The sequence below is a fragment of the Triticum urartu genome, chromosome 5A (genome assembly GCF_056163025.1).
Source record: "Triticum urartu cultivar PI428250 chromosome 5A, HENAU_Tu73, whole genome shotgun sequence".
NCBI classification, from domain to species: Eukaryota; Viridiplantae; Streptophyta; class Magnoliopsida; order Poales; family Poaceae; genus Triticum; species Triticum urartu.
In genome coordinates, this window is record NC_141877.1 from 150,043,860 (window position 1) to 150,056,400 (window position 12,541).

Below are 12,541 nucleotides of genomic sequence, written 5' to 3' on the forward strand. Positions count from 1 at the left end.
TCCTCTTCTATACCATCTAACAGGCTGTCTAATTTACAGTCCTACTGGGAATACTTCGCGGCCAACCCTACTTGGCCGTATACTAAGCTCACAGGGATCTCCTTCTCGTCAGGCCCCACTGGTCCGACCTCGGCCATGTGGTTTGGGTCAGACTTCGTAAAACGTGTCTTCACCATGGCCCAGGCTTCCCTAGCGCCTTGTCGGCAGGCCGATATCTTCCACAACCGGAAGCGCCGCCGAGCTCCCTTCAGCTTCTCCGCAAGCTCTCCAAGGCCCTCGGGCATGGAGTGGGCAGGCCATAAGGCTTGGGCAACACCTCGCATCGCCTGCCGAATTAGCTCGTGCAGTTGCATGAGTTCGGGAAGAAGGTCACCCGTAGAACCGGGCATCTCCTCTGCAGGACGACCTGTGAGCATACCTACAGACATTACTCTGTTAGTCGACTTCCTCGCCGAACTCTTTTTTCAAAGTTCGTTCAAGCACTTACTAAAAATGCCGCGTCGAAGCCGCTGATTCTCCTTCGTGGAGTCCGACAGCTGGCCACGAACATCTTTAAGTTCGACGTCCAGCTTGGTGTTGGCATCCTGAAGATCATTCTTCTCTCGCCTCACCTTTGTCAACATACTCTCACCGGCCTTTAGCTGGCGTAAGAGTTGTTGTTTGTCTGGATCGAGTCCGGCGCCATCTGCAATATGATTTGTCAGATTTACACCCACACCGCACAATACTAATCTTTCGAAGTGTATCTTACCTGAGGGGGTCTCTTTGGACTCCCCTGCTGTGGCTAGTGCGGCCTCTAGTTGGGCCTTGCACTTTTCCAGCTCCTGGGACAGTACAGTATTCTTCTCTGTAAGAACCTGCATATTAAATGATCCTTAAATCAGTTGCTCTAACTGTTTCAAGTCTCGGGGGCTACTGGTATATATATATATTTGACCAAAATTTTCTTACCCGTATGTCTTTTACATACTGCTCCGTGGCTCTGGCTAAACCATTTGGAGCGGCACGGAGGTATGCATCTCCCGAATTAAAGGCATCTAAAGCCTCTTGGGAGAAACAAGCGTCGCGTAGAACTGTCCGGCGACGCCTGTGGTTCATGGCACTCTCCACTTCAGAATTTGTGGCGGATAGCCCGTCCGCATCCTCTGTCGGAGGAGCGTCCGGTGCGCGCCTTATGCTCGCCTCCGTTTCCTGGCCAGACGTTGGAGCCTGGCTGGTGGAGGCGCGATTGGCAACCTCTCCGGATGTAGTCCGGCGAGGTCTCTTTGTTCTGAAGATAGCACGAACGTTAATATGCCCTAATAGAATAACTCCAGGGAAACAGAGGGTGCACTATACCTTTGCGCCGGCATCTCAGTCCGGACTTCATTCCTTTTCGCCCCACGGGGCCCTGCGGCCCCTCGTTGGCTAGCCGCCGCAGGTTCGGCCTCCGGCCTCGGAAAACTCCCCTGCAAAACACGGTTGTCGTCAGAAACACCGGAATACGTGAGAGTGCAATCTCTCTCAAGGGAATGAGACTCCGGCTTCTGTCACCTGGGAGGCCGGGATTAACCCTGGGTAATCAGCCGTGATGGCTACCAAGGTATTATCCTTGCTTAGCTGATGGAACACCCCGTCGATTAGCTCCACCGATATGTCCGGATCCTCTTCGGAGTCCGGATTGAGGGACCGTTCTGGGTCCTCGGGCTGTGGAGGCCGGCTGCTTATGTCCTTTACCTCCTGTCGCAGTTCTTGCATTGAAGTCGTTAGACTACCTAACCATGGGAGTATAAAACAAACCGGCAAGCGCAATTGTTCACTTACCCAACTTGGAGGATCGTACATACTGAATCCGGCCCGCGGGTTGACGCGGAGGAATTCCTCCTTTTCTCCCTTGTACATAGAGGATAAGACTTTTACTAAGGCGGCGACTGAGGCCGGCCCCTTACGACCGTAACGTGTGGCGTCATCCTCCCCGTTGAAATCCCACATGGGGTGGCCTCTATATTGAAGCGGCTGCACCCCCCGCGTAATGCATGCGGCCATGACTCCAATCATGGTTAGTCCGGAATGAGCCAGCAGTCTTATCCGGCCCATTAGGTAAAGGGCGTCTCTGTCGCTTTCTCTCTGAGAGTTCCGCGGACGCCAACTCAAGCGTTTCTTCAATGGAGCACTGTTGAACTCAAGGAGACCGACCCGGATAGGGGCCGGTAGCGGGACGTCATCTATATAAAACCATTCCGAAGGCCAGTCCTCAGACGCCTTTTTTGGGGTTCCGGATAGGTATCCGGTCCCGGTGATGCGCCATACTTCGGCTCCGCCCACTTGGTATATGGACCCCTTTTGAGAACGGGGCACCAGGCAGAATAACCTCTTCCACAGCGCGAAATGAGTCTCAACGCCTAGAAATAGCTCGCAAAGGGCGACGAAACCCGCGATATGCAATACGGAGGCGGGCGTGAGATTGTGCAGCTGGAGGCCGTAGAACTCCAGAAGCCCGCGGAGAAATGGATGAATTGGGAATCCCAGTCCCCTTATTAGATAGGGGACGAGGCACACCCGCTCTCCTTTAGAAGGATTGGGGGTGCTCTCCGCTTGTTTTCCGCCATTATAGGTGGCGAGACCGGCTCGGACCGGGACCATGTATGCCTGAGGAAGAAATCCCTTGGCCTGAAGCGACGCTAACTCGCTATGCGGGATGGTGCAACTCTCCCAGTCCCCGGGTTTGGGACCGGAGGGGCGAGGGGAGGAGCTGCGACGGCTGGTCATGTTGGAATGGACCTTTGCTGGAGGCGCTCTGATGATAACTCGTGGAAAGGAGAAGATGTGGTTGGGACCTAAATCCCCATCCCGTTAAATAGGCGGCTTGTTTATACGGCTAGGGGTGTGGATGTAAAAATACCCTGGCTTTTCGCATTTGTTTAAACACGTGGAAGACGGCCATTATTGGGCATGGAAGCCGAGGAGCACTACATTACAAAAATCGGACATTATTCCTACAGGTACACAAGATTTGGAGAAGAACCCGCCTTGCAATGCCGAACAATCTGCGCGCCGGACTCATCGTCATTGAAGCCTGGTTCGGGGGCTACTGAGGGAGTCCTGGATTAGGGGGTGTTCGGGTAGCCGGACTATACCTTCAGCCGGACTCCTGGACTATGAAGATACAAGATTGAAGACTTCGTCCCGTGTCCGGACGGGACTTTCCTTGGCGTGGAAGGCAAGCTTGGCGATACGGATATGCAAGATCTCCTACCATTGTAACCGACTCTGTGTAACCCTAACCCTATCCGGTGTCTATATAAACCGGAGGGTTGTAGTCCGTAGGCAATCAACTCTATACACAACAATCATACCATAGGCTAGCTTCTAGGGTTTAGCCTCCTTGATCTCGTGGTAGATCTACTCTTGTACTACCCATATCATCAATATTAATCAAGCATGAGTAGGGTATTACCTCCATCGAGAGGGCCCGAACCTGGGTAAAACAAAATGTTCCCTGCCTCCTGTTACCATCCGGCCTAGATGCACAGTTCGGGACCCCCTACCCGAGATCCGCCGGTTTTGACACCGACAGCGAGGAACATGACCGCGAGAGCGGCGGGGAGACGAGGCGGCGCCGATTGGGCGGCCGACGCATGGAAAACGTTGCCAAGGGTTGTGGCGGCTCCATGGCGGCGTTTGAGGGGCGCAATGAGGCGAGACGGCGCGGGGTTGGAGGGATTGGCGGCGGCGATGATGCAGAGGGGTGGCGCAGAAGGGGAGGAAGTTTTCCTCCCGTCAAATTGATTGCTCGTTGGATAGACGGAGCGGCAAAACGGAAAGGAGGGACCGGATGCTGGCCAAAATATGAAGGTCACCGTGAAAAAAAAAATGTGCCGTGCCGATATATGGGACCTGGTTGGGTTGATTTTTCATTTTGGTCCTGCATATTGGCGGTTATTTTGTGGGATGTGAGATATAGCACACTAGAGTTTTTTTACTGCTAGAGACGCCGGGGAAAACCTAGGACGAGGATTGAGGAGGCGAGATCCTGGACCGCGACCGTCCCGTCCCCTCCTAAAACCCCAATCTTGTCGGGTTACGCGCCCTCATTTCCATTCCCCTCCCCCTCCTCCGCCGGCGCCTCCTCCTCCGCCTCCCTCCTTCCCATCCCACGGCGCACAAAACCCTCGACACCCTCATTTCTCCCGGCCTCCTTCCGTTCCGCCCGCGCCCCCACTTTGTCGCTTCTCTGGGTGGGGTGGTGTCGCGTTTCTTCCTCTTCCCCCCTTTCTCTGGTGGTGGCTCCTCCGGTTCTCATGTGCCTTGTTTCGCCGCAGGTGCGGGCGGTGTGTGCGCCTAGGGCGGTGGTCATTTTTGCTGTCTGCGAGGAGGATGCAGGCCACCGGGAGCGTGACCTGGGTCGTCGGCGCCCAGGCGTCCGTCTTGGGGAGATGCAGCGGCGGGGTGCCCTACCCTTCGTCGTCGTCTTCTGCTTCCTCTGGTAGGTCCCAGGGGCTCGGCACGGTGCGGTGCTGCGTGCAGGCGCAGGAGAAGAAGCCACGGGTGAGGAAGACCAAGGAGGAGCGGAGGGAGATGGTCGAGTCCTTCGTTGACATGTACTGCCCCCATCTCTTTCCCTCTCGCCTCAGTTAATTGTAGTTTTGAATTCTCTGTGTGTAGGTCTGTACCGTCTAATTAAGATGCTCATCCTTCTGATTGTTGGTGCTAAAATGAAGTTGCTAGTAGGATTTAGTTCACACGTTTGGTGCCCTCTGTTTGTTACTAGGATTTAGTTCACACGCTTTGCGATTGTTGGTAGTTTGTTTTACAACCTTTATAGGAAGTTTGCGTCGCAAGCCTACTTTTCTAGCGCATTGTTTCTTAGAATCATGATTTAACCTATATGTTCTATGATTCTGATTATGTTTTTTTCGCGGCGTGATCTAGACTATGATTTTATCCACTGTTTCTTATTTTTGCATTTTGGTTTATCTGATTGGAATGCGACGGTGTGGGAGTGTGTCTTTCTCTTGAGCCTCGTTTTGCACGAAGATTTTATAGAGGTTAAAGATATGAGCAAACCAGCTTTCCCCGTTTCATCATATGTGCTTTGTGCATGTCGAGTATTTCTTTTCCTCGTAGTAATCCAATTGGCGCTGCTGTCGTCTCATTTCAGGTATCGGGTTTCAAACAACGGGAAATTTCCTTCAGTCAATCTTACACACAAGGAAGTTGGAGGATCATATTATATAGTCCGTGAAATTATGAGAGATATCATCCAAGAGAACAGAGTTCTTGGCCCTGGTGACTTGAATGCTAAGACGTTGAGTTTTCAGGATTGCCCTGATTCTTCAGAATTATCAAATAGGCATGAATTGGGCCAAGACAACATAGAGATATTAGATATGTCTGATGGGTATCATGGCAACAAAGATTATGTGCTGGAAATGTCTGACAAGGATGAAGCATTTTCATTGCAAACGAACTTCATCAGCACTCAACAGTTACTGACCTCATCTGATATCTTGGAATCTGGTATTCTGAACAGTGTACTCCAAAATGGGAATGTAGCAGATGCAACATGCTTGGAGCCAAACCTTGAGAAACAAGACGAAGCCTTGCGTGGGAAACCAAGGGAGTCTCAGACTAATAGTTCTGAGATGCAAGCCCCATCTCTTGCTCATGTTTCTGATTTGCATAAGGAAATTGAGGTCACCAATGCAGGGGATGAGCATGAGGAAACAACCAGTAGCATCACTGATGAAGTCACTCTTTCCCCAGAACGTAGTGTTGTTTCTCAAACAAATGGTGCACTTCTACATGAGCATGTGACATCACCTGACGAATGTGGTGTCACAACTAATACTGCTGTTGATGAGGCTATTGTTTTCTCAGAAAATAATGGCGTTCTTCAGACAGATCAGATCCTTATACAGGAGCATGAGATAGTACCTGAAACATCAAGTATCGAGACAGAAGTTGTTCAGGTTGCAGATGGCCAATTTAGATCTGCAACACCTGCAACTCAAATGGATGCTTATACCTCGAATACAAGTGCAGCAACAATAGAATCAGCTGTGTCCATTGATCATCATGATGTGGTTGAGCGACCACTGCTTGGTGCCAGCCCTAACGAACAACGAAAGCCAGAAGATCTTGCCTCTCGACCAGCAATGGATACAAAGGTTAGTCCATAAGTCTATGCAGTTTTTTACAAGAATTTCACCATCTTTACTAAACTGTGCATAATCATGTGATAAGATTGTATGGTTGTATGTATCAATGTATCATAGCCTTTATGGAATCGCTTATCTTCCAGTGACCATTATCTCTCCTCTGACATTGTTGTGTTTACTGATTTATTCTATGTCCTCGAATGACACACTGTGTCTACTTTTGCTTGGACCATTTTTTCTTGTAATTTATTTGCTGCATATTTTGGTATGTCCAATTCATATTATTCTGCATCTTTTCAGGGTTTTCTGCAAAAGGAATACAACCACAACACGGTAGAGAAAGATGTAAGTGAAATCAAGAAATCGGTATCTGGCATCACAGAAGAAGAGCGTGAGGCAAGCAAGGCTAATCATGAACATGGGATAAGTGCGACAACAACGATCGGCAGGCATGCACTTTGCATTCTGACATTGCGTTGCATGCTTACTGTTTATAATTTTCTGCATACATCGCAAAAGGCCATAACATATTAGGTAAGTAAAAAATAATAATCAAAATTCATCATGTTTCTCATCTTCCTGTACCTGTTAAAGCTATATTATGCATTTTGTTACATGGTTTACATCCTGTAGAGGTATCGTTTGAATCAGTGCACGCAATAATGTAAACTCATGTGAGGTTACCCTGCACATCTTAGCGCGAATTGAGGCAAAAGTGGAGCTTCGGAACAGTTATAGGTGATCAAGCTGCGAAATAGCATGCTAGTAGATACTCCATTGATAACTGCATTTGGCATTCTGTCAGCGGCACATGATGCAATAGTTATGTGCATGCGTGAGCATCTCCCCCCCCCCCCCCCCCCCCCCCCCCCCCGCCCCCCCTCTCTCTCTCTCCATCCGAACATTTTCATAGTACTGCACTTTAGCAAGTAACATTTTATAGAAGCCACATTTTTAGGGTGTAACATTTTTGCAAAGCCAAACTTTTGTAGTACACAGTGAAACCTCGACAGAACACAGAACTGTATTTTTAAAGACTTAAGTGTAATTTTGTGAACTGGCTGCTCAAGAACATAGGTCAGTTTTGTTCTTTTGCCCACACCCCTGATTTGAATGTTTAAAGTTTTACCCTTTCCATTTACTTTTCTGGTTGCTTAAATTTTTGTTTGGTTCATTGGAATGTGATTTTTTGTGGGGTGGTTAGTTAGTGAAATGCTATATCGCATATTTACTGTCGGAGGAAAGAGATGTGGTGACTGCCAAGTGCAAGGAAAGGAAGAAGAAAAGCATAAAATCAGATTACTTGGGGTCAACCATGCCAAATCACATCTTGCTTACTTTCCCAGGAATGATTAACCCAGCTCAAAAAAAGGGGAATGGGATTAACCATGCCAAACGTTTAATAACTTACACTTTATATATTCAACAATGCATCATGACCTTTTGTCTCTCTCATGTTCTGCTTTAATGACCTGCAGGAGAACTGGGAAGGGACAGCAGAAGAAAGAGGACAACCTATTTTGGCTTATCGTAAGGGCATTTGTTGTTTCTATGTCCAAGTTGTGGGCAAAATGAGTGATGGACGAAATGCATCTTTATCTGGTACTTCCTGGGATGTCTTCCTGCCTACTAGGAAACGAGAAGCGCTTTGCGGAGCTCCAATCTCCCTGATGCATATAGATGTTCTTCTTGCGCAGCACTTTGGGTGTTTTGTTATGCTTGGTTTAGTTTATAGCCTATTTTTGTAGCTCAGATGTATCGTTTGGTCAACTTGCTCTGCTTTGTCAAGTTGACACTGCCAACTCTAGAGAAGTACTCAGGAGTTTCTTATTTTGTAGGAGTAAGATCTGTCTTGAGCTCTGAAAGCAACAGTTCGTACATTCTCCGATTTAATCGAGCATGAATGATTTCCTGTTGACTTTTCTGCAATTATGGAAGCTTGTTCCTTTAGTCACAGCAGAGCAGCGTTTAGCAACCGCCTCAATTATATCCTTGTGACATATGAACCTATCCAGATTCGCACAACTTTTTGCTCTTGATACACAAAACCCATAGAGTATTTTAAGCACAGAAATGAACAAATTTCGTACTCCCTCTGTTCACTTTTATAAGACATTTAAGACAGCACATAAAACAGTTCAATTCCAGCTGTCCTAAATGACTTACAAAAGTGAATAGAGGGAGTACTTTACACTTGAATGTAAGGGTACTGCTCAGAGTTAAAACAGGGTCACTTTATACAAATATATAACTTATGTACAATTCCATTCATAACTAATCTTGCTGTGTTTGCTACTACCTCCGTAAAGAAATATAAGAGCATTTATAGATCACTAAAATAGTGATCTAAATGCTCTTATAGAGGGGGTACTTCGCTATAACTAAAGGATGACACATAGATCGGCTTATTTGGAGGAATGGAACCAACAACATGGGAGAAAATTGCAACATACAAATGGTATGGGTAGAACTAATGTAAATCCTATTTGGGGTAGGATTTGGAAATTATCTTGTCCGACAAAGGTGAAATTTTCCATTTGGTGTACTTTGCATGAAACTCTCCCGTGTTGTGTTACACTTGCTAATAGACATATGAAAGTTTTGCCCATCTACCCATCATGTTTGAATGGACCAGAAGATACAGAACACGTGTTGTTTCTATATCAGAGGGCGAAAGAGGTTTGGGAAAAGCTGGGGTTGTATGAGATGGTTAGGAAAACTTGCGTTGTTGATCGTGCAAGCGATTGTATGAGATGGTTAGGAAATCTTGCGTTGTTGATTGTGCGGGCGAGGCGGTACTTGAGTTTTTACTTCTTATGCCAGATCAAGATTTAGCTATTTTGGGCCTTCAGAATGCACGTGAACTGATTGCTATAACAACTTGGTATTTATGGTGGAATACACGTAAGCTGGTTCATGAAGAAAAGTCTCAAGATGCGTACCAAACTTCGATGGGGGCTCGTGCTATAATAGCAAACTATGTTAATGCCCACTCTTCGAAGGTAATTAGTAAAACTGGGGGATGTAGCAGACCTCTTATAGGTTTTGTTAAGCTGAATGTTTGATGCTTCTTTCAATCATGGTCTGCTTAGAGGCACAACGGGGGCTGTTCTTAGGGATGATAAAGGAAGGTTCATTGTTGGCGGAAATTGGAAGATTGATTGATGTGCTCATGTTTTGACAGCAGAAACGTTGACCCTAAGATTTGGCTTATTACTTGCACAAAAGACGGGATGCAATCGTCTTGTTATTAACTCAGACAATATGAAAGTGATTGACACAATGAAGAATGGAGAACATTCCGCAGGAGCGGCGGCGGCAGTGTTTGATGATTGTTTTTTTATTCCGTGTGATTTCCCTCTTACTAGTTTTGAACATTGTAATAGGGAAGCAAATAAGGTTGCTCATGAACTTGTTAGGTTAGCGAAATTTTCTGTGACAAGGGATTGGTTTGAGGAGCTTATGTTTGAAATTGTATCTTTTCTTATTGACGATGTAACTATTATTTCCAATTAATAAAGTTGACGTTTTATTAAAAAAAAGGATGACACATAAAGACTGTTAATTATTCAACTCCAAGAACGGAAGCTACGTATTAGTTCAAGTTTATGCCTGCCATCATTCTGCTTCAGATTTGTAAATCCAAATGAACCATGACAGGTCATATCAACAAGCATCACATCCTGGAGCATCCAATCTAACACAGCCTATTATTACATCTCAAGACATTATTGTTGAAACTTCACCAATTGGGTACTTGCTAGTCGATTTCAACAATCTCCTAGTTTCGTCATCCATTGAGACCTTATCCTCGTCCATTCGTTCATCAATTATCAGAGGCATCATTTCAGCTTTAGCGTACGTGCGCAGGACTGAGTTATATATCTCAGTTGTGACATAGCCTGCATCTCTAAGCACAACGAGGAGCTCCTCTGCAGCTTCAATGTCACCTCTCTTCTCAATCTGCGAAAAAAGAGCCGCGACGAGTTGTGGGTTTGGCTCCCATTTCTCCAAGCTTGACAATGCTTTCTTAAGGCATTCCATAACTTTGGCCGTCCTCTCGTCGTTGCCAAGGTAACCCCAAACGAATAACTCCCAAGTGCTATAGCTGGGCTTGACTCCTTTCTGCACAATGTATTGAAGAAAACTCTCTGCCTTCTCCATGTTGCCATTCTTGATGTAAAATGAAAGGATGGTGTTTGGGATCCTTGAATCTTTTGTTCCTGACTCTGACTCCCATTCGCCGTAAACGCACTCTGCTGCTGCAATATCGCCAAACCTTGTAAGCGAAGTAAGCATGCACTTGTACTCGGCGTCACTGAACTTCCTGAAGGTTTGTCTCATCTTGCTCCACACCCTGTCCAAGTTACCTCTATCTGACAGGCTTGCGTACATGGTGAGTAGTGATGAGTAGGCGGCTCGCTCCTTCCTGGAGGCCCTCTTCTCCATCTCCACAAGCGCATCCCGGCCTTTGACATGAAGACCGGCATTGATGTAAATGCTGGCCAGCAGGCTGAAGGTCATCCAGTCAGGGACCACCCTGTCATCTTTCATGAGATCAAAGACCTTCTCCGCGCTTTTCACGCTGTTGTTCCTGGAGCAGTAGGTGAGCCATATGTTGTACGTGACCAGGTCTGGGATGGTGTACCTCCTGAGCTCCTTGATCATCTCGGGCACCTTCTCCAGCTCGCCGGTCGACATGTAGAGCGACATCATGTGGTTGAATGGGAGTGCGCAGGTGAGGTACCCTGCGCCAGCCATCTCCTTGAGCATGGCCTCGGCCTTGTCCCGGGCGCCGTGCTGCACGTAGGCGTGCAAGAGGGAGTTGCAGGTGGACGGCCCCTTGGCCCGCTCGGGGACGTCCTCGAAGAACTTTTCGGCGCTGGCCAGGCCCCGCACCTTGGCGACGAGGTCGAGGTGGACGGCGTGGTCCCCCGGCAGCAGCCTGATCTCCGGCTGCGTCCTCATCCACTCGCAAATCTGCATTCGTGGCGGGGCGGGGCGGGGTCAAGTCGACAGGCAATACGGCAAACAGTTGGCGGGCGGGCGCGCGCTGCTAGGTGCAACGCGTTGGCAATGGCGCGCGCGTACCTCGAGGGCGTGCTTGAAGCGGCGGTACTTGCGGAGCTCGCGGACGACGCGGTTGAGCTGGTACTTGTGCACCGCCCGGCCTTCCTCCGCCCATCGGCGCAGCACCACCACCGCGCTCCGCTTCGGGTAGATGAGCTTCAGCAGACGCTTCCCCAGCGTGTCCCCGCCCCCGCCGGAACTCGCCCCTCCAGTTCCTCCTGTTGACGCCGCCGGGGCGGAGGCGGACAGCAGCCTCGCGTAGCCGGCGGCGGCCGCTAGTCGGCGGGAGAGCATCGCTTCGCAATATAGGGAGAAAAAAAAAATGTCCTGTTCGCTTGGAACTAACGGGCTAGCGAATATAGGGAGAAAAAAAGTCTAATTCTCAGGCCTGGTACTGGGAGGCCCATCGCAGGCCCACATAGAAAAAGGGTGCTTTGTAGTGTCTGAATCAGGATCATGAATCTCCACATGAAGGATTATCAACAAAAAGAAGTGCGTGAATGCGATAAAATTTCACAAATCCTACCTAGTAGGCGCAAAAATGACGGTGAAAAAAATCTCATAATTTGGACTCATCAGGATCATACACACGGTAACCAACAACAATCTCTAGTAGTGTGCTTGCACAGCCAGCTCCTGAGCTAGAGCACTCTATGGGGCTTGCCATGGCGACAAACTCAACACCCTAGCCTTGTTGTCCAGCAGGTGGCTCAAAGCTGCCATGAGAGCCTCATCGCTGAATCCACCTTGCTCCATGACGGCGTTGTCCAGGTCAGCGTGGACGTCGATGGACTTGCTCTCCCTAATGGCGGTTGCCACCTCCTTCACGGCCACAGTCATGCTGGTGAAGACACTGATCTCCTCCTTCATTAGGCCGCCCCTCTTCCTCTTCCTATCGACCACGGGGACATTCTCAAAATGGCTTGTTAGAGCCATCAATGACTGCCTCTACGTCCGGGGTGCCTGGGAACTCCGACATGGGCGAATCGAGAGGCTCACCGGAGCCCATGGCATGCTTACTGGCTGCCAGCCCGAAGGAGAAGACGTGTTGCATCTAGTTATAGTTCTGGATGGGTGTGTTGAGGAACTCAGCGTCTTTGGGGTGGTCCCAAGAAAGAAGCACAAAAGTTGTTAGTTACGAGTAGGCAATGGTTGTCGCTGTGAAAAATAAGGGGCAGTGAGCTAACCGTGACATGGCCGATGTGCTCTGCCTCCAGAACGATCGAGCAAGTGTTCTAACCCCATGAAGTGCCTGTAAGGTCTCTGAGCTTGGAGCTCATCGAGGGGGGCTGGGAGTCCTCGACGTAGGACGCATCGAACTGGCTGTCGGA

At 48.6% G+C, this 12,541-nt stretch overlaps 2 protein-coding genes across 4 annotated transcripts; one reads left to right on the top strand and one right to left on the bottom strand.

Annotated features, from left to right (window-relative positions):
• Positions 1 to 4,032: 4,032 nt before the first annotated feature.
• LOC125508279 (uncharacterized) lies at positions 4,033 to 8,069 on the top strand. 3 transcript variants are annotated; one of them, XM_048672940.2, is made up of 5 exons: positions 4,033 to 4,217; positions 4,302 to 4,580; positions 5,141 to 6,149; positions 6,441 to 6,674; positions 7,619 to 8,069. In XM_048672940.2, exons 2-4 carry the CDS (start codon positions 4,357 to 4,359, stop codon positions 6,672 to 6,674), a joined length of 1,467 nt encoding a protein of 488 aa, XP_048528897.1. In that variant the 5' UTR covers positions 4,033 to 4,217; positions 4,302 to 4,356; the 3' UTR covers positions 7,619 to 8,069. The 3 variants fall into 3 exon arrangements, with proteins under 3 accessions (XP_048528897.1, XP_048528896.1, XP_048528895.1); XM_048672939.2 differs by having other exon boundaries at positions 4,036 to 4,222; positions 6,441 to 6,589; XM_048672938.2 differs by having other exon boundaries at positions 4,036 to 4,217; positions 6,441 to 6,589.
• A 1,606-nt stretch (positions 8,070 to 9,675) lies between these two features.
• On the bottom strand, positions 9,676 to 11,549 carry LOC125555789 (Pentatricopeptide repeat (PPR) superfamily protein). Its single transcript, XM_048718634.2, has 2 exons — positions 11,232 to 11,549; positions 9,676 to 11,120 (listed from the first exon to the last, which is right to left on the bottom strand). The coding sequence occupies exons 1-2, from the start codon at positions 11,502 to 11,504 to the stop codon at positions 9,861 to 9,863; spliced, it is 1,533 nt and encodes a 510-aa protein (XP_048574591.2). The 5' UTR covers positions 11,505 to 11,549; the 3' UTR covers positions 9,676 to 9,860.
• Between the last annotated feature and the right edge of the window lie 992 nt (positions 11,550 to 12,541).